This window comes from Balaenoptera physalus, assembly GCF_965194825.1.
Source record: "Balaenoptera physalus genome assembly, chromosome: 1".
Taxonomy (NCBI): Eukaryota; Metazoa; Chordata; class Mammalia; order Artiodactyla; family Balaenopteridae; genus Balaenoptera; species Balaenoptera physalus.
Window position 1 is genome coordinate 36642462 of NC_138882.1, and position 21695 is coordinate 36664156.

Genomic DNA, 21695 nt, shown 5'->3' on the forward strand with positions numbered 1-21695 from the left:
ATCTCAATAGGACTGAGCCAAGAGATAATTTTTTGAATTATTTTAATTTTTCATTGATGTCAACACACAGAAAACTGTGTAAAATATACACATAAGGCTTAATAACTTTTCTAAAGCAAATACTGGTATAATCACCACATATGTCAAGAAATAGAGCATCGGCAGCCCCTCACTTTCCAGATTCCCTGTCGATTCTGAACTCTATTCTCTGACTTCTCCAACCAGTGAGACTGTGGCTTTCTGCTCCCTGCACCAAGTGGCCTAGGGTTTCCCCCTGCTGCATCCATGCAAATCTCACTCCCTGCAGCTTACTCCCTGCCTGAGCTCTTCAGCTTTGATTAGTTTCTGTCTGAGTTACTTTGCTCTTCCATGCCTTCAAATCATTGTTATTGTTGTTTTTTTAATATTTTGTCCAGATTTCATAATTGCCATGCTCAAGTTCATTTGGCTATTACCCAGAATCTTTAAGAACTTAAAACATTACAGGTATTATTGTTGAAATTTCCTTTGTATGTTTCTTTTTTCCTTTAGGTAAAAGGCCAAATACCCACAAATACACAAACTCTCACTCCATTGAGTTCCCTTCTTTAAAAGGGGAACTTCAATTCCTGCCTTCTTTCTTAAAAAAATTTTTATTGAAGTATAGTTGATTTACAATGTTGTGTTAATTTCTTCTGTACAGCAAAGTGACTCAGTTATATATATATATATGCATATATATATCTTTTTCATATTCTTTTCCATTATGGTTTGTCACAGAACCTGCCTGCTTTTGATCACTCTTCAGTGGCATCAGATAGTTGTGTTTTCTAGAATCGTGTTTTATACATTATGACCATACTTTCATAATGATTTCATACATTTAATAATGGTTATCTTGAGGCCTATTTTGCCATTACCTGAATATTTTTAGGAACTTAAACATTACAGATCTTACTGTTAAAGTTTCCTTGCACATTTCCCTGCTCCCATTTCTCTTGCTCTAAGGCAATCACTGCAAGCTTCCTCTCTGTGTTTTTATTCTTATGCTACATGTATGTCACCATAAGTAGTATATATTATTGTTTTTTTTAAATTTTTATTTTATATTGGAGTATAGTTGATTTACAGTGTTGTGTTAGTTTCAGGTGCAAAGTGATTCAGTTATATACATACATATATCTATTCTTTTTCAGATTCCTTTCCCATATAGGTTATTATAGAGTACTGAGTAGAGTTCCCTGTGCTATACAGTAGGTCCTTGTTGATTATCTATTTCATATATAGTAGTGTGTATATGTTAATCTCAACTTCCTAATTTATCCCTCCCCCCAAACCTTTCCCCTTTGGTAACCATAAGTTTTATGTTCTAAATCTGTGAGTTTGTTTCTGTTTTGTAAATAAGTTCATTTGTATCATTTTTTTAGATTCCACATATAAGTGATATCATGTGATAGTTCTCTTTCTCTGTCTGATTTACTTCACTCAGTATGACAATCTCTAGGTCCATCCATATTGCTGCAAATGGCATTATTTCATTCTTTTTTATGGCTGAGTAATATTCCATTATATATATGTACCACATCTTCTTTATCCATCCATCTTTTGATGGACCTTTAGGTTGCTTCCATGTCTTGGCTGCAAATAGTGCTGCAGTGAACATTGGGGTGCATGTATCTTTTCGAATTAGAGTTTTCATCTTTTCTGGATCTATACCCAAGATTGCTGGATCATATGGTAACTCTGTTTTTAGTTTTTTAAGGAACCTCCATACTGTTCTCCAGAGTGGCTGTACCAATTTACATTCCCACCAACAGTGTAGAAGGGTTCCCTTTTCTCCACACCCTCTCCAGCATTTATCGTTTGTAGATTTTTTGATGATGGCCATTCTGACTGGTGTGAGGTAATACCTCATTGTGCAAGTTTCCTCTCTGTTTTTGTTCTTATGCTACATGTACGTCACCATAAGTAGTACATATTATTGTTTTGTATATTTTTTATAATTTAAACAGTATGTCATATATTTCATTACTTAACTTGACTTCTTGCACTCAACATTGCTTTTGTGGCTTATATTGATATACTTAGATTCAGTTCATTAATTTTAACACATACGTGGTTACTGACTTCTTAAAATTTTATGGCATCTCTGGGCCTAAAAGTTTTAGGTTGAATACATCCAATTTTTAATAGGGCAAGGCAAAGAGAAACAAGTTTCACTTTATATTAATTTGTTATAGAGCTAACTTTGTAATATTTTTTTCTGCAAGAGTACAAGATAATTTAACAAATTTAACCTAAACCTGAGTCAATTATTATGATAAAAATGCAAACAAATATTTGGGATCAAATTTCTCTCATATACAATTAATTTACCCTTTAAGTATTATTTACTTTTTTTGCTCTTATTGAAAAAATAATAGTAGCTACTACTTACTGAATGTGTTCCATAGTGTCATGTACCATGCACCTTCCATTTGTTAGTATTAATCCTTACAATAACCTTGACTTGCCATCAAGTCATACAACCAAATTTACATGGTGTTTGTTTCAGTATTCAATAACTCTTTATCGTATTTTATGTTTATTGTGTTGACTCTGTTTAATAGAGATAGCACTGCTTTATATGTTACTTGATTAAGTTAATAACATATAATTGTTTTCATCAATTTATTTAAAATTATTTCTTTTAGTTATGAAAATCTGAGTTACTTTTGAACTTTCAAGTACAGTTGTTGATAAATTTATATATTTGTTAAATTGCTAGCAAATCAATGCTTTAAAATATTTTTATTTTTGTAATTCTTTCCCTTTTTTTTTCTTTAGTTGCTAGCATCATTGCATCGGGTAAGTGTGGCTCTCTGGCAGTTAACAGAACTTGTCCTCGCTTTCGGACGTGTAATCTATGTTCCTGGAAAATTATATTGTCTTTTAAGTGTCTTAGGAATACTATTAAAATACAGTGTTTATGGGTGCCAAAGAGAAAACAGGTAAATGCATTTTATCGATGTGTTTTGTACTACCATCAGGTACTTGGTATGTTCCTAAGTATTCCCCACCATGTTCTTGTTCCAAGGTAATTTTAGGACAACTTCAAATCATTTGGCCAATTGATCAAGTATTATTGCGTGCCTGTTGTCTCAATACATCTCATTCTAGTGGCTAAAGAACCACAAGAGGAGAGAGTTATCAATACAGTTTCTATCCTCAAGTATTTTATAATTAATCATAAACTACTCCTTGACCATTTCTAGATGTCTGTCTTATCCCAAGTAAAACAAAGGGTCTTACCTTTGGTTATATCCTCTTTATTTTCCCTTCCCTGTCAATGGTTTAAAGTTATCTTTAAAAAGTATTCTGTTGCTATAGGCATGAGGCCAAAAACATACCTGTGTTGCAGCATTTGGTCTAGTCCTTGGTTTTCTAGCATTTGGTCTAGTCCTTTTCTTGTTCGTAAATAAATTATTTGATGTTATGCATTAACAAGAAGATTAATAAACTCCTAAAGAAGATGGTAAAAGAAATGTTTGTTAAGAAGCAATACAGATAAATAGGCATATATTGATAAGTAATGTCTAATGGAAAATATAAAAAAGTGAATTTTTTGATCTATGTGTTAATAAGCTGAAGTCTCCTATCTTATGCATGCATGAATTAGCCAAGGGACTATAAAACTGAAAGCAGGTACTTGTTTTATTATTTTCATTGTTATTTATTATAGTTTTTATATTTTAAATGAACCTCTTTTAAGCTAAAAGATTTATCTTGAAAGATTCCAACAGTTGGAATTCACTTTGTTCATTCTATATTTTAAACAAAAATAAATGTATTCTAAATGAAAATCTCATGATTTAATGATTTGATGACATTTTTAATAGATGAGCTTAAAAATTTAATAGGTGAGCTTTTTCTTACAAGCTCAGTGACATTCAATGAAGGTTTGAGGTGCTTATTATTTTCTCTGAAATTCTTTAAGTGTATACTGTGTGTTTTCCCAGAAACCTTCCCTTAGGGTTAGGTTTAATTCCAACATGTGCTCAAAAATAAAGAGGAACTCCTTCCCTCTTAGACATATGACAATATTTTTCTTTAGGATCCTATACTTGTAAAATATAAACCTGAAAATTATTGATATTTTTACTTCTTAAATGTATTCTGTGAATGAGGTCACTTTTCTCATTTTAAAGATAAACTCTATTGCAAGGAAATTGCTTTTATTGATTACACTGCAGTGCACATGAATGATACAAATGATATTAGAACTTTGCAAGTATTTAATATTTTTCCTGTTTAATTCTGCTAGAAGTAGAGACTGACGGCTCTTCCCAGAACTTTCTTATCTGCTATGTCAGTGTAGCCTGCATTTTGATTTTTAAAGCTATTCTCTGCTGGCTCTGTATCAGTGTTTTTCAAAAAAAATTTTTTTCATTATTACCCTCTCCCCCTCAAGGAGCTTTTAAGGCATTTTTTCTTAATCATCCCTATGAAATATTAATACTACAGATGTAATATAAATCTATTTATGTACTGTATGCACATCTGTACTTTATACATAAAAAAGTGAGATTTTTTTTCCCCTCTAGGGATGATAGCAACCCCATTGAGAATACATGCTCTATATAGTTGTGGGGGTTTTGTTTTTGTTTTTGTCAACAGTGTCATATAAAAGAAAGACTTGTGCTTTGGAGTCAGTCAGACCTTGGTTTCAATCCTCTTTTGGATTTTTTTTTTTTTCATTTAGTAATAATTCAACCCAAGTGATTTACTTAATCTCTCTGACTCCCAATTTTCTCATTTATGAGATGGTGATAATGATTCCTATTTAAAGTCTTGGAAGCTTAATGAGATAACGGATGTGAAAACTACTAGCATAGTGCTAAAAATTGAATAAATCCTAGCTCTAAGAATTCATTTTTATTTTATCACTATTTTCCTAAGATGGATTTCTGATAATTTTATCATTCTCTCTGGCCACACCAAAGAATAAGAACAGTCCTTTATTAGAGCAATATTTGTGTGTTTGGTGTGTGACAAGGACTGTACTGAAATATGCCTATGTATTATTTCATTTACTTCTCACAACAATCCTATAATGTAGCTATGTCCCACTTTTTAGCTGAGAGAACTGTGGCTTTGCAAGATTCTTAACTTGCTCAAGGTCACACGGCTATTAGGCTCTTAAATAGACGCAGATGACTAGCTTCTTCAGCACTAAGTACTTGAAAGGATAGAAAAATTCTTCTCCTAGAGCTGCACAACTCAAATTTGACAATTAAGATAGTCCTGATTCTTTACAAGTATTGCTTTTTTTCCCTCCATTGCTGAAATCCTATACTGTGACATTCATAAATCCCTTGTGAGAAATAATAGGTCAATTGGAGGAATATTAAAGAAAAAATTAGAGAATGCTCAGTGAAATATCTAAAATACTCTTTCTTTTAAATATCACATGCTTATTGATATATTTTTATGTTAAATAGGATTATAAGGAAGAACAAAACCTATTCATAGCTTTCTTAGTTTTTCATAGTATATAGACTGTATTTCCACTTTATGAGATGTATAAGTGAGACCTTTCGAAATGACTGGATGAATCCACATTTCTTCAGAAAAGGAGACAAGCCTCATTTGATAATACCAGATCTTGTAGTTAGGTTCTGACTTGGGTTGTTCGGGAATGGAGATGATACTCTATATATTAATGTAATACCCATCTAATACAAATTTTGTTTGAGTAATCTCAGGTATTTTTGAGAATATTGTGAACAGTTAAAATCATGCCGTGAACCAGGGGTTAGGTTAGAAATAAGTTTTCTCTGGTGATAAACTGTTTGTCTTATTCATTTTCAGTCTCAGTTTTCTAATCTGCGAAAAGAATATCATGCAATGCAATTAAATAAATATTTACTGAACACTCTTTACTATTTACAAGTACCATGCCAGTTATTGGAGATAATGAGATAATAGGTGACAAACTGCCTTGCAGTGTTTTAAGTACTAGGTAAATATGATTCTACATAATGGGGAACATTACTAAACTGCTCCTTTCACTCCTTTTGCATTTTCTAAAATTATGTAATTTTCCTACCTATGATCTCTTCAATGAATAATTAAAGACATTGGAATCATAATCATAATTTCATTTATAATTTTATATATATTTTATAGTTTCATGTAGCTCAAGTTGTGCCAATCTTAAATTAACACTGATTCACCTTTGGGTGAATGTTAAGGTCACTGCCTTTATACTTTAAAGTTTTCTTTGTTTCTAATTTGCAAAATAATACTCTCATTAATTATTAATTATTGCAGAATCATTTATTTAGAATTATATTTCTCAATTTCTGTAGTTTGCACTGGTTTTCTGTTAAAACATCAACCTCCACACTCTTTCTTCCTGAATCACTTATATGGACTGATAAGTGTTCTAAGAATATTCCTAACTTATGTCATCCAGACATTCTGGATCACTTTAAAATTTTCTATTTTCATTTATCATTCAAACTGAAAATGGGATTTTTCTGCATCATTTGAAAATGGTAGGATTAATGGGAAGTGGTGAAAGGAAAAGAAACCCCAAATTTTTGAGGAGCCGTGATTTATTTTATGAGTACAGTCTTTTCAAACTAATGCTATGGTGCTAAGGGATCAAATAAAGAAATTGATTAGGTAAAATAGTGTAAAACCTGTGGTGGAAACAGCTGTTTTTAAAATTATGTATCGACATGGCCATTCAGTTGTGCGACATCTGTAGTATTTTGCTGATTCGGAACCAGATACACTTGTTAGTCATATTACCTTCAGTTGCTTTTCAAGTGTCATCTATAATTTTCTTTGTAGTACGGATCAAAAGAGTAGAGTTCAAGGATTTGGAGGGTGGAGTGGGGAGGTAAAGGGAGACCCAAGGTGGTGAGGGGAAAGGGCAATGGGTGGTTTTAAGAAGAATGTTTATGTGTAAAAGTCAAGGTATAAAAGTTTTTTGCTGTTATTCAACTTATTTAACCAATTATTTTCTGTTGCTCAACTCAAAATAGTGCATTTAATCTTGAAAGTAAATATTAGTTTTCCTAAAAGAAATTTTATCTGCAACAGACTAAACACTGAAAAGCATTTCGATAGGCAAAGTATGTTTTACTCTCGGTGCTCAGATGATGATACCTTTCCTATGATGGAGAAATACCTACATCTCTGTTACCTTTATGAACTAAGTAAATGGCCTTCCCATTAACCACATATGGACGCTTCACCTTTCTGAGGCTCAATTTAATTATCTACAAAATGAGCGTGAACTCCAAGATGCCTTCTAGTGCTGAAATTATATAATACAGTCATCATATTTAAATCAATGATCACATCATTTAAAATTAAGCATGGTGGGATTGAAACACTTTAGAATTCTCTCAAACCTGTCAAATTTTATTTGAGCATTGTGATAATTCATTCTAAATATTTCATCTTTCCTTGAAAGAAAACAGGATAAATAACATGCAGTTTTTACTGTCAGACTTGTGACATAAGCAAGCAAGCAAAATATAATTCATGTCTCCTATTTTTTCTTTAACTTGCCTCATAATCAATATGTTTGTCACTGTGAACTACTGTATATATAATTGTTCATGTTTCTATATTAACTGTCTTATCAAATTCTTTCCCCCTCAAGGATGTGTTGCTGGTACTATAATAATTGGTACCATAATTCTAGTCAAAATTTTCTGGGGCAGTGGAAAATCAGGGTGAGCAGAAATTCTGATGATTTTAAAAAATTTATTCTTAGCTTCTTTCCAGTAAAACTTGACACTATACCAGTAGATAACTTTCTTAGCTTAATTGCATTTTTTTGATATGCTGTCTCTTTATTCCTTTTGTCTATGATTACTATCCTGGATGAACAGACTTTTTGTCTTAAAAAATTTTTAGATTTCTCATTATATACGAGGACATTGATTTGAAAGCCAAAGTCTGATTGCAATCTATTAATCAACTCACCTTTTTCTCTACTCAGTACAATTTATGAGAGTACCTGTGTGTTGTACAGAAGTGAAAAAATTTAGAAAGAGAAACTCTAACATATTGTTAAATTGCCTGTGACTAGGCCTATTAATAAATTGCATTTATTAACAGATGCCAGTCTAGCCAAAATCAGCCCAGTGGTTAAGAGGGCAGGCTCTGGAACCTGACTGCTTCATTCCAATTCCGGGTCTACTATTTAAATGCCATGTGACTGTGAGCAGCTTAACCTCTCTATGCCTCAATTTTCTCGTTTGTAAAAATGGGGGAAATATAGTACCTACTTCATGGGATTGTAGTATCTATTTCATGGGATCAAATGAATTGCCATCTGTAAAGAGGTTAGAACCTTACTTGGCACATGGTAAGCACTCAGGTGATAAAACAACAACACACAGAAAAAAAAATCAGTATTTGAAACATCTGATCTGCATTGAATTTACATGTCTTAAGTATAAAGTCATGGTTGGCTCTGATGTATCCTGTAGACAGAGTATTATTTAAATTGAGTCTCTTCTGTTTTGTAGATTTTGTTGCTCAGAAAACTAATTCTGGAGTTCATATAAACTTGAATTCTTTCTGAAGTGCCCTAATACCTATTTTTTCATTACTTAATTAAGAACAACTATATTTTAATGCTGTCACTAAATTGCCTATTTAAATTCTTTGGATGATGTGAGGTATCTACTATTTACCCTCCATGGCTCTTTCCCTTCTCTTTAAATTAACAATATTATTTAAGCCTATTATAACCTAAAGTATGTAAACGTTCTTTAAATCACTAAATGGTTCAGTCTTTTACTAAAAATATTTGACCATTAGGTCCTGGGTTGTTTTTTTTTTTTAATAGCTTTTACAGATATTTGTTTACTGCCAATAAAATATTCTAGATGCTATAAGAGCAAATGAAGTAAAATATAACTTTCTCTTCAGATTTTTCAGAAACTTTTAAAGAATGTGGTTTAGAGCCCAGCATAAATGAACAGAATTCTAAGTCATATAAAGTGAGTTAAGTTGGTACAGAAGTCTCAGCAAAACTACTCTGGAAAAAAGAATAAACCACCAATCTTCTCTACTTCCTTACATTTGGTCCAGCTCTCCTTTTGAATTGGAGCATTATTAATTTACTTCTAAAACCATTGCTCTGGGGCTTGGTAGATGAGGGGGGTGGAATGTGATGAGTTGGCTCCCTCTTGGCTCTCTCTTGGCTATCATTAGTTTCTTTAGATACTTTGGTAAAATAATAGACCATCATATTTTTAATAGAATGAAAAGTGCTGAAATGTAGAAAGAAGGAATATTTGTTTTATATTTTATTGGGGTTTTGCAGTAAACCTAATCTATTTCTGAATCAGAGGAAATTCATGCAAACCTCTAAGAAAGAATTTGCCTTTTTTAATGTGCACTTAAAAACACTCCACTTGCCTTATTTTGGAAGTATAAGATGTTGAGGGTAAGAGCTAACTTTATACATTCCTGGTTATTCTCTCAATTTCATACTGATTTAATTAAAATTTGATCTTAATGAGACAGGAGAAAAAGTTAATGCATGTGAAGGTGTAATGTACCTTCACCTGGTGATCCTTTGTGTTTGCCTATCAAAGGATTTATTTACGTCTTTTAGAAGTGTTGGATATATATGGTAAATTTTAGTTTATGAAAAGAATGTGATTGTAAGCAAATGCTGATACTGCTTTTTGAGTGAACTTAAACTTTTATAATTCAATCAGTATTTTCCTTCTCTACTATTCAGCTCTTACTACACACATGAGAACAACAAAGCACTTAATGTTAAGTTTCATAATTTAACTGTGACTGGTGATGCTATGGAAGAAAGACCTTCTAGTGATTTACAACAGGTATATGGTTCAATAAAATCAATTTCTGTATCTTGGAAAATGTCCATTAACACAATTAGCTTGATATCTATCTGTGACTATTAAAGGACAATAGAGGCTTAAACCTTTGTTATTGTCAGAATTGTTTTTCTTTGTTGAACGAGTGACTAACACATTGAATCTTTCATTAATATGACATGTCTTCAGTCTTCCACTCTTCAGCAGTATACTCATCTCATCCTGTGCTTTGTACTCAGTTTATTGAAATGATTGGATGTTCACAATGCTACAAATATCTGGAAAAAACAAAAGGTTGATACATTAGGGCTTACAAATAGGAATGCCTTCATTGTGACTACTTGCATCATGAGATGATTGGCCCATATTGTATTTGCTTCTCCGTCTTGCTTGGTGACTTTTAAAGTTTCCAGTGTTTAAGAAATATTAAATCTATTTTAACCTGTCTTTTCTAAGTCAAGTTTACAGATCTTATCTGTTTTACGTTGTTAGGCAAAATTATCACACAAAACTAACTTAATATGTATGTACCCGTGAAACCTTCTAGGTGTCTTCTTTTGATTAAACTTTCTTCTATTCCAGGGAGTTTTCACTGACTTTTAATCTGAAAGTATCTTAGTTGAATCCAGCTTGGCCACTTAATCTCAAGAAACTAAAAACTTAAGTGTCATGTTTTAGTTGGTATTGCTATAGCTACCGAACTCTATACTGTGCTGGCCAAGGTTGTCCATACTCTATAACTTACGAATTTTGCATTTGTTTTGCACCCCAAATTAACCAACTAATTCTTTTTCATGGTTTATCACATAGTAACTAAAAAAATTAATGTTTATCACCAGTAAATACAATTATTTTGATTTAAACTTTTTTTTAACTTTCAGGACATATATGTATGACATTGACAGTTTTGCTTATGATGCTAATAACCATTGGCTAACTGAGCCAAAGAAGAGTTGAGAAGAAAGTGCACATGAGTACACAGAATTTTTCTAGTTTTGTAGAACTTTCTGGTGGAGTGGACACAGTATATGTGGTAGTGTTCTTCGTTTTGCATGTTATCTTGTCTTTAAGATGCATAAGAATGTCCACGAAGCAAGGAAAAACGAATCTGTCCTGGAATCACGTTCTCAGCACTCCTAAGACTCTTGAAAATAGAAGAACTCACAAGATTGAGAGTGATTACTTTCATAAAAGTGTGGGAAAGTGGAGAGATTTGTTGATACTTAGAATGTGAGCAAGAAGAAAAGGAAAAAAGTGAATTTTTTTTCACCAAATGTGTAATGTTATTTTTACTTACAAAGGACACAACAAATTAAAAACATTAATTGGATATTGAAAACAAATAAACCACTCTCTTCTAAGGAAAATTGCCCAAGAGTGATGAAACATTATAAAATAATCCTTCCTGACAAAAAGGCATTTTCATCTTTTCTTTTTCCATTAAAATGAGTCTGAATCAGTTGGCAAAATTTTTTAAAGGAAAAGCATGCCAATCACCCAAGAATGTTGAGTTTCTTGGGTTATTTGGTGACAAAGGAGGAATACAGAATGAAGGAATAATTCTTCCTTTGTCATACAAGCACAGATAGTGAATTAGCTCCTTACTTGTCAGATAGATCAGCTATAATTTTGTTCTTAAGACAATTAAAAAAAAAAAAAAACAGCCCCGTGAAAGGGTGAAAGGTGTCTTTATTGACTTAATGTCTTTAAAGGTCTCCAGATATATTATAATATTAATATAAGAAAAGATTCTATATTTCTGAAGTGAGATGTTCATATTCAAATTGTAAATCTTATTCTTTTGTAATATTAAACTTAATTTATATTTATTTAGATTTTACATGTATACCAAAAAAGTTCAAGAAGATACGTAAAGAAAAATTTGTTTTCCCTAAATAGAAATAATTGATCACATTTTTGTCTCAGGTGGTATTTGACATTTATTTTCTTAAATGTAAATAATTTACTTATAAATAAGAGAGTCCCTTCCTGCCTTTCATAAGTAGTTTAGAATGCTGCCCTTTGGTTATCCTAGTGTGAATCATTTTCAGTTACTTTTAATGTATCACTTGTTATTGACTTACCAAACGGCAATCACATCAATTTCTAGATACTTAATATGCTCTTGTCATCTTGCCAATTACATGTTGTGTTGGAATAGACTAGAATATATACATAACTAAATTTAACAATAATTATTTTGTCATATTGCTTCATCTACTTTGTTGTTAAAGTATTTTAAAATAAATTCCATTAGCATCATGGCATTTCACTATAAATACTTAAATATGTATTTCTAACAATAGACTTTTTTTCCTACCTAACCACTATCATCACAACTAACAAGATTAATGGTAATTTCCTAATAGTTTCTAATTTTAGGAAATTCTTTTAACTTCCTTAAGAGTTCTGCAAATAGGCGCACATCCATCTATTAATTCATTCGTTTGTTAATTAGGAGGGCCTACTCTGCTTACTCTGTGACAATCTGCTGCTTCCTGGGGTAGTAGCAAGGATAACACTGATTCAGTTACTAAGAAAAATACATGAGAGCCCACTATGTGCGGGTTATAGTGCTAGGTGCTGAAGCTACCAAATGACTACCACACAGTATCTACCCACACGTTGCTTATAAGACCAAAATGATAACACCTATTGAGAGAAAGAATGTAGAGTTGTAAGTGTTACACTTTTACAGAATATACAGAGTGCCTAAGTTGTCTTTGCTAAGTGGTTGAGTGGTGGGCTGAGAGCCATTCAGGACAGGATGAAAATTGACAAAGGACAAGTAGATGAGATTCACATGGCAGGATTGGGGACTGCAAATAGTGCAGCAAGCTCAAAGTAGGAAAGGCTTGGAGAGAGGACTATGGTATGTCATGTGTTTAGTGTAAAAGTAAAATTATAAATTCCAAATAGTTTATTCTGCTGTGATTAAATTAAAAGTTGGAATCAATGGTCAAAATTTATGGTAGCAAGAATTTTAGATATTGGGAAACATTGAACTTTGACAATAAAATACATTGAGTTAGCCTTTGTATCTTATTACTTAGATAAGGGTAAAAGCTGGAAAAATATCTAACAACAAGTTACCTTGAAGAAAATAATAATAGGAACAGGTACGTTAGGGGTAGTGGGATTTTCTTGTAGGACTTATTATTTGTATCCTGTTATGAATAGTTCTATATTTTCCCAAGGTAAGCTCTCCTATAATATTATACTTTATTTAAAAAAAATTTATTTATTTGGCTGTTCTGGGTCTTAGTTGCAGCATGCGGAATCTTCATTGCCTTGCATGGGATCTTTAGTTGCTGCATGCAGGATCTTTTAGTTGCGGCATGCAGGATCTTAGTTGCAGCATTCAGGATCTGGTTCCCTGACCAGGGATTGAACCTAGGCCCCCTGAACTGGGAGCGTGGAGTCTTGATCACCAGGGAAGTCCCCTAAATATTATACTTTAATTGCCAAGATTGTATTGCCTTTACTCTAGAGACTGATAATTATGTGTTGTAAGAAATTATACTTGCTCACCACAGAAATTTGCATTTTATAATTGTTAACCCACAATTACTATCAAATTTCTTGGAACACTTGAACATTAGTAGTTTTTGTCTTATCACACCCTGAGACTGTTTTTTGGTTAATGCCCAAAGTGGAAATGCCTCATTTTCCACCCACCCACCTTGAGTATTCCCTCCACCCCCTTGCCTAAATTAAAAACAGCCTCTTCCCTAAAGTTGATGCTTCCTTTGCAGCCCATTCCAGTGGTGGCTGGTTCATTTTCAGGCTTCAGATGCCTCAGTGTTGAGAGGTGGTGGTGGTGTTTTCCTGGCTTCCCCTTGTCACTACTTGCATCTCAGGTCTCCTATACACTCTTTAAAAAGAGTAATTGTTCTTTTACTCCGGTAGGGTAATTAATTTACTAAAATGTTAAAAATTTTTCCCTGTAGTTTTTCCTCTCCCAATTCCAAGCAGCTAGCCAAATTTTGGTCTTCCTTGCCATGGTAACCTCATGACAAAATGGAAGCAGAAAACTTAAAGAAGTTTAAAGACGGCTCTCTTCCTTGTTTTATGTTTTTTCTCTGAAATCCTATGCTTTCATCATAGACTAAGCTGTGGAGAGGGAGGTAGAAGCAGAACCAGGAAGAGAGAAGATTCCTGTAAACAACAAAGAAGACAGATGTTGCTCACAATCTCAAAGTCTCCAAGCCAAGCATCCTGAGGGTTTCTGGGGTGGGGAGGTAAGGACCCAGAGATGAATGATGGGAATGCATCTTTTGAAGTTGCATATTTTGAAGTTAAGTTTAGCAGGATTTGCTAAAGCATTAGGTGTGCAGTTAAAAAGAAAGGAGTCAAGGATGACACCAAGATTTTTAGCCTGAGCAACAAGAAGGAAGAGGTTGCCACTTACAGAGCAGGGGAAGACTTTGTAACAGAAAGATCAGTTTGTTTTTTTGTTTTTAGACATGGTAAGTTTGAGATACCTTTCAGACATCAAAGTGGACATGTTGTATAAATAGTCAAAAATACAAGTCTGGAGCTCAGAGAAGGTGTCCAGGCTTGATATATTTGGGAGTCGTCAATAGGAGAACATGTGTCAGGGAACCCAAGAAAGAAAGATGAAGACGAATATTCAACTTTCAGGTTTATAATATGGAGGCTATTGGTGGCCTTGTCCAAAATTCTCTCAGTACAGTGGTTGTGGGTAAATGCCTAGATTGAAAGAGAAATCTTACAGACACTACATTAGTCAACTGATCAAAAGTAACATTACCAATAATGGGACAAATAACATGAAGTTGATCCTGATAGAACACCTTGAGAAGAACTCAGCATCATTTGGGTGTGGTATTCCTGCTAAAAATATATAATCTAGATCAAGTTATAAGAAAACATCAGAAAAAACAGTTTGAGGGCCATTCTGCAAAATAGCTAGCCTGTATACTTCCAAAGTGTTAAGGTCACGAAAATCAAGTCCAAAAAAAAAAGGAGATGATAAAGATAAGTGCAATAATCTTTGAGACAGAAAGCAGAAAAATAATAGGAAAAAAATGAAATCAAAAGTTAGGTCTTTAAAACAAATCAATATAACTGATAAAATTCCATTTTGGCTGATAAAGAGTAAAAGCAGAAGACAAAAAGTACCAGTATCATAATGTAATAGAATACATCACTCACTACAGAGCGTGGTCATTAAAAGAAAAATAAGATAATACCAATAAATTCAACTTTATACCAATAAATTCAACAAAAAAAATGGATGAAATGAACAAATTAGTTGAAAGACACAAATTATAAAGCCTGACCCAATAAGAATACAAAACTTGAATAGCCCTATATTAATTCAGGAAACTTGAGTTTTCATTTAAAATCTTTCCAAAAAGAAAATCTTATGCCCAGATGGCTTCACTGGTAAATTCTAACATTTAAGGAAGAAATTATACCAATCCTACACAAACTCTTTCAGAAAATAGAGGGAGAGAGAATACTCCCAAACTCATTTTATGAGGCCAAAGACATCAGAAAAAAGAACTATGCACCAATATCCCTCATGAAAATAGACACAAATATCCTTAACAAAATTTTAGCAAAACAAACCCAACAATATATAAAAGAATATGGTGCATCATGATCAAATCGAGTTTATCCCAGGAGTAAAAGGTTGATTTAACATCCAAAAATCAACCAGTGTAATTCACCATATTAATAAAATAAAGAAAAAACCATATGATCATTTCAATAGATGCAGAAGAAGTTTGATAAAGTGCAACACCAATTCATGATAAAATCTCTCAGCAAGCTAAGAAAAGGGAAATTTCTTAATCTAATTAAGGACATCTTTAACAAACCGACAACTTTCATTGTACTAAACAGTGAAAGACTCAATGCTTTCTACCTAAGAAAAGGAACAAAGAATGGATATCTGCGCTACTACTTCTATTTAATATTTTACTGGAGGTTTTAACTAGTACCATAAGGCAAGGAAAAGAAATGAAAGTCAATGAATTGGAAAGGTAGAAGTAAAGTTGTCTTTATTGGCAAATGATATGATTACATAGAAAATACTAGAACTAATAAATGAATTTAGTAAGGTCACAGGATACAATGTTAGTATACAAACAATTATAATTTTATGTACAAGTAATGAACAATTAGAAAAAGAAAATTTAAAAATAATCCATTTCCATTAGCATCCCAAACATGAAATATTTAGAAATACATTTTACAAAACATATGAAAGAACTCTACAGAGAACACTATAACACTTTGCTGAGAGAAATTATAGGTCTGAACAAATGATATATCATTTTCATGAATTGGGAGACACAATTATAAGATGTCAGTTCTTCACACATCAATCTATAATTCCAGCAGGGATTTTAAGAAACTGATCCTAAATCTATATTAGAAATATACATTTCCTCTCTTAACCCTCTTTCAAAGTGTTATTCTTAAAAACAGGTCAGAAAACTAAGAACTGTATTTCTCAGTTTCCACCGAAGCTGGGAGTCTGGAGGCAAATGACATCTACCATGTAAAAGCAGTATTTGGGGGTCAGAATGAAGGCATAGGCCAAATTCCTGCTGCTTCTACTTCTAGAAAGCTAAGAGCGGACAGAGGTAAATGTTTGTGGTGGCCATTTTCCACTTTCCTTATCTAGTCACAAACTTCATGGGAATAAAACTCTGTTGTGAAAGATAGTGGTATAGCAGCAGCTTCCTGAGCTCCAGCTCATGACTTCAGTGATGTGGCTTTGAAGTCAATAGTCCAAAAATGGTTCTCTGACTTCTAGCCTTCCCAGCTTTTTTTTTTTTTTTTTTTTAAGAAACAAAGGGATTTCTGTTTTCTGCACTGAAATGTGGCTAATCCAATGTTCCACAAGTCTTAACTATTTTATATTAATCTGTTTCTTCTTTGCTATGAAGTATGGTCTTCCAATCCACTGATTCTCTCTTAAACTGTGTCCACCATAGAGGTAATACAATTAATTGAGATTGCAATTTGAAATGATTCCATTATCCATTTCCAAGTTTTCTAGTTGTTTTATATCTAACAGTCTGTGCTTCATACCTGCCCTATTTTAGTTTAGTTATTAATGCATGTTTATACTTCATTAATTTCCCAAAATACTTATTTTGGTGTTTTTATCATAGTTCTTTATTTTAAAAAATTTCACCCATAGTGAATTCCTGTCTGTTGATTTCCATTGGCTGTTTCCTATAACATTACATTTTTTAACATATGTTACACTTGTGATTTGCAATTTTTTAAAAAAGATAGCCTCCCTTGATCTAACAGCAAGAAGGAGTTTCTCTCTCTAAATTTCTGAACACTCTTTTTATGGAAAGTTAAAATGCATTTACTTTTACTATTTTTTTACTTTTTAGTTGAAGTTCACAGCATGTATAACACCTTAAAATACAATTTATAAAAGTTGTTAGATAAATTGAAACAACAACAAATTCTGCATACTACATTACAGCATATCCAATGTCCTTCTAGATAAATACTAAATTTGATATGTTACTCTATTTTTTTAAATTAAAGTTTTTATTTTGAGATCATTGTAGATTGACAAGTTTTTTGAAGAAATAACCCAGAGAGATCCCCTGTTCCCTTTACCCATTTTCCTCCAATGGTCACATATTGCAGAACTATTGTACAATATCACAACCAAGATATTAACATACAATCTAATACATCTTATTCAGATTCTTCAGTTTTACTTGTACTAATTTGTTTGCATATTTATTTAGTTCTGTGCAACTTTATCATATGTGTAGGTTCACATCTTTAACACCACAATCTAGATACAGTACAAGTTTCATCACTACAATGATCCCTCCTGTTGTCCTTTTACAACCACACCCATCTCCCTCCTGCTACCCCTCCCTGCCTCCTCATCCCTGACCCATGACAACCAGTAATTTACTTTCCATTCTACAACTTTCTCATTTCAAGAATGTTATATAATGGAGTCACACAGCATGTAACCTTTTGAGATTGGCTTTTTCATTTGAGCACTTTCTAGAACTGCAGTCTATGTTTGAAGACTGCTTCTAGTACTTTGTCAAGTTACTTAAACATTCCATGCCTGAGTTTTCTCACCTGTACAATGGGCACAACAATTTCTACCTCATAAAGTTGTCTGTAGCATGGAGTATTATCTGTCCCAAGGCAAGTTGGTCCCACCATTGTTGTTGTTCACTTGACTCATTTGCCACGTTGGATTGTGGGCATCTTTTGACCTCCTGCTACAACCCCTCTAAGAAGACCCTGGCCATTACTGTCTTCTGAGTCATTGTTTGGGGGATACCAGAGACTGGGTTGGCCTGGAAAAGACTCTTGAACTGAAAAGTTTATTGCTATTTAGAAGAAAGCACTAGAAGAATATGGCTCCTTCATGGAGCTGGCCATGTCTTGCTAGGGAATACTCTCAGAGGAAGGGATGCCATGGGACACTTTCAGAGGAAAGGATGTTGGGAACATCCGTCAGAGAGTTGCTAGGAACTTTCCATCAGAGAAAGGATGCTAGGAACAATCTCAGAGGAAGGGATGCTGGGAACAGGCTGCCAGAGAGGCAGCAATTTTTTAAAAGTGGATATTTGTTTTTGTTTCATTCTCTTATAGATTGTATTAATGTTATAATTCTCACCCCTTCCATTTCACAGGTTTTACTTGGACACCTTTTGCTAGGTGACTTCTCAGTATAAGAGGCATAATAAACTTCCCCACTCCACTGATGTTGAGATAGGCTATATGACTTGCTTTAGCCAATGGAATGTTATCAAACATAATGGAAGTAGAGGCTTTAAATGTCTTACTTGATTTGGCATGGCCTCTTCTGATCCTGTAAGCAACCGTGAGAGGAGTGTGCACCAGTTGTCTGCATGAGAGAAGGCATGGGAAAGAAACCTGAGCCAGACCTGAAGCTAATCCTAGCAAAACCCCTTCCAACCTCCTGCTGATTTCCAAACCTAAGAGAGAGGAAAATATTTGCTTTTGTAAGCCACTAAGGTTTTACAGTTATTATTACAGCAAATATTGACTAAGAAATTTATACTTAGAAGTGAAAAATCCTAAAATGTGTATCTATTAAAGGAGGCTGGAAAAATGGCAACCCTGCAGTGGTGAAACATTAGATATCACTCTTGCCTGAGATACTTTGGAAGGCAGATATATACCCATTGAAATTGTGGCCCTGAGCAAAGAGGTTTTGCGGCAGAATTTTAATAGTATAAATGCTTCCTATTTTTACGTTTGATAAGAGACAAGGGATAAACTCAGAATATAACTGACCAGTGTGCACATAGAACTGGAAAAGAATATAGAGAGCCCAGAATGTCCAAAACTTTCAGGGTAGGAAAATGGAACTAGTTCTCCTCTCCAAATAACAATAATAGAAGCTAAAATTAAGAAAAGCTTGGATTTAGAGTCAATCTAAGACATAGTCACTGGGCAAAGACTAACTCAAGGGTGATGTCGTCACACTTTGTTAAGACCTCTGAAAGGATTAAGGTAGTGGCTAGCAGATGGTTTTAGCTTTTTGAAAGGAGTCTGATGGCATGGACACAAAGAAACCTGGTTCACCCAAAGTGGAGATGATTAAGAATAGATATTTCAAAAAGAATCATGGAAACCTTTGTCACACTGGTGTTCCATACTGTCCATTAGATCAATCTATAAATATGTAAAGTGGTGCTGGAGTGAGATTTCTTGTGTTAAATGATCTTTCACGGCACTTCCAACTCTGCTGGCCCAACTCTGCTGATATCTACCTGTGGAATATCAGTAAGGGCTTAGGAACCCTGTATGTTCTGATTTCTACATTGCTCTAGGTCTCATTGTAGCCAACACCATTTGTCACTAGTATTGTGGATCTGCCCCAGGGAGGTTCTTCCTTGTTCATTTTCTTCCATGGCCACTCCAAAATGACCATGAATGGAGGTTAGGGGCTATGTTTTCTTTGGGGGATGTACAGCTTTCATAGCTCACTTACTGCACATGAAATTTGGGGCACCCAAAGTTTGAACAGTTGAAAGCTTTCCAAGTCCAGGTTCTTCATTTGACTATATAATTCCCTCAAAAACTCAGTAGGCTTCTGATCTATTTGCTTCTAGTGTGCACAATGGGACAGTTGCCACAGCCAAGTAATTTACTAGAATTCTCAAGCCTAAGTTGTTTCTTTGCCTCCTAGCCACCACGTCATTCTTTCACTTGTTTCTCCAGGTTCTCATTCGGAAGGGTTTATTTCCTTGTGTACTTGGTTGCCTTTGATTTTGCTGCTCATTCCTCTTTGTAAAATTACTTATTAGGATTCCCCAAAGCAAAGAGTGGAGATACTTCCCTCCAGGGATAATTTAGTTTTTCATCTACCATTTTATTTGGCAATATCGTTAAATTACGTTTAGAGCATGGGGTTTCCTGACACACCCAGGTCATGGGAACTTGGGCTGTGAATCCTCACAATGACTGGGCAGTGGCCACAAATTCTCGGGGTTAAGTTTTTATATTTCTATTCCTTTTTAATTTATTCTGCTTCATGCAATGCTATGGCAACCTTCCCTCCAGTCTTCTGGAGTTGGGTTCAGAAAAGGCAGTTTTACTTTTGGTTCATTCAAAGCCTGAGGGTAGAGTACTTTGCATGTCCATTGCAATGCTGGGACCACCTCTGAAAAAACTCTCCACCTTGGATGGGTCCTAGGCATTGACTTCTCTTCCTCTTACTCCATGAAATTAAAAATGATAAACATAAATTTCCTGGTATCAGTAAATTACCCTAGGGCAAATTTAATTTTGTTACTGGTATTTCCCCTGTCTTTTCTGGGTTCAGTTTTTCTCCTAGAATTTTCTCTAGTAATTTCCACTCTATTTTGTTGGCTCATCATGGTTTTTAAGGTAATTTTTAATTTTTTTAAAGCAGTTATCTTGGTTGCTTTTTAGAGGGTGATTAGTCCAAATGACTTAGGTCACCATTATGGAAAAATAGAATTCCTAAGCACAGTATATAATTTTGTCACATAAACCTATGAAAGATGAAATGCTGAAAGGTTAAAAAAAGGATATGTCAGTATGATACAATATATGTAAATTTAAAATAATAAGTCAAAGAAAAATATATGTGTAGTTCATGAATACTTTCACATATATAAAAATCTTTAAAACTAGACTCCAAGGGTAAGGACTTATGATGTAAGGAACACAAAGGAGAAATAGAAAGAAATATATGGCTATTGTGACATTTGCTTGTAATTCTAGATTTTTCCTGGTAGGCAAGAACCTGATTTCCTGTGGCCATGATAATTTATTGATTACAGGTATTCTGTATTGTGAATAAAAGAGTCGAGGGTAGGGGCAAGATGGCGGAAGAGTAAGACACGGAGATCACCTTCCTTCCCACAGATACAGTAGAAATACATCTACACGTGGAACTGCTCCTACAGAACACCCACTGAACGCTGGCAGAAGACGTCAGACCTCCCAAAAGGCAAGAAAATCCCCACATACCTGGGTAGGCTAAAAGAAAAAAGAAATAACAGAGACAAAAGAATAGGGATGGGACCTGCACCAGTGGGAGGGAGCCGTGAAGGAGGAAAGGTTTCCAGGCACTAGGAAGCCCCTTCGCGGGCGGAGACTGTGGGTGGCAGAGGGGGGAAGCTTCGGAGCCACGGAGGAGAGCGCAGCCACAGGGGTGTGGAGGGCAAAGCGGAGAGATTCCCACACGGAGGATCGGTGCTGAGTAGCACTCACCAGCCCGAGAGGCTTGTCTGCTCAGGCGCTGGGGCGGGCGGGGGCTGGGAGCTGAGGCTTGGGCTTCGGTGCTAGCTGGGAGGGAGTCTGGGAAAAAGTCTG

General features: G+C 34.2%; 1 protein-coding gene across 19 annotated transcripts in view; it reads left to right on the top strand.

The window, feature by feature from the left end:
- Positions 1-16659, top strand: part of CD55 (CD55 molecule (Cromer blood group)) — a 56676-nt gene extending 40017 nt beyond the window's left edge. For 4 of the 19 annotated variants that reach the window (XM_082434552.1, XM_082434543.1, XM_082434544.1 and 1 more), the window contains one exon: positions 2806-4033. In XM_082434552.1, the coding sequence (XP_082290678.1) occupies positions 2806-3059 (254 nt within the window). In that variant the 3' untranslated portion in view covers positions 3060-4033. The other 15 variants (XM_082434551.1, XM_082434547.1, XM_082434545.1 and 12 more) reach the window with 7 other exon arrangements.
- Positions 16660-21695: the final 5036 nt, after the last annotated feature.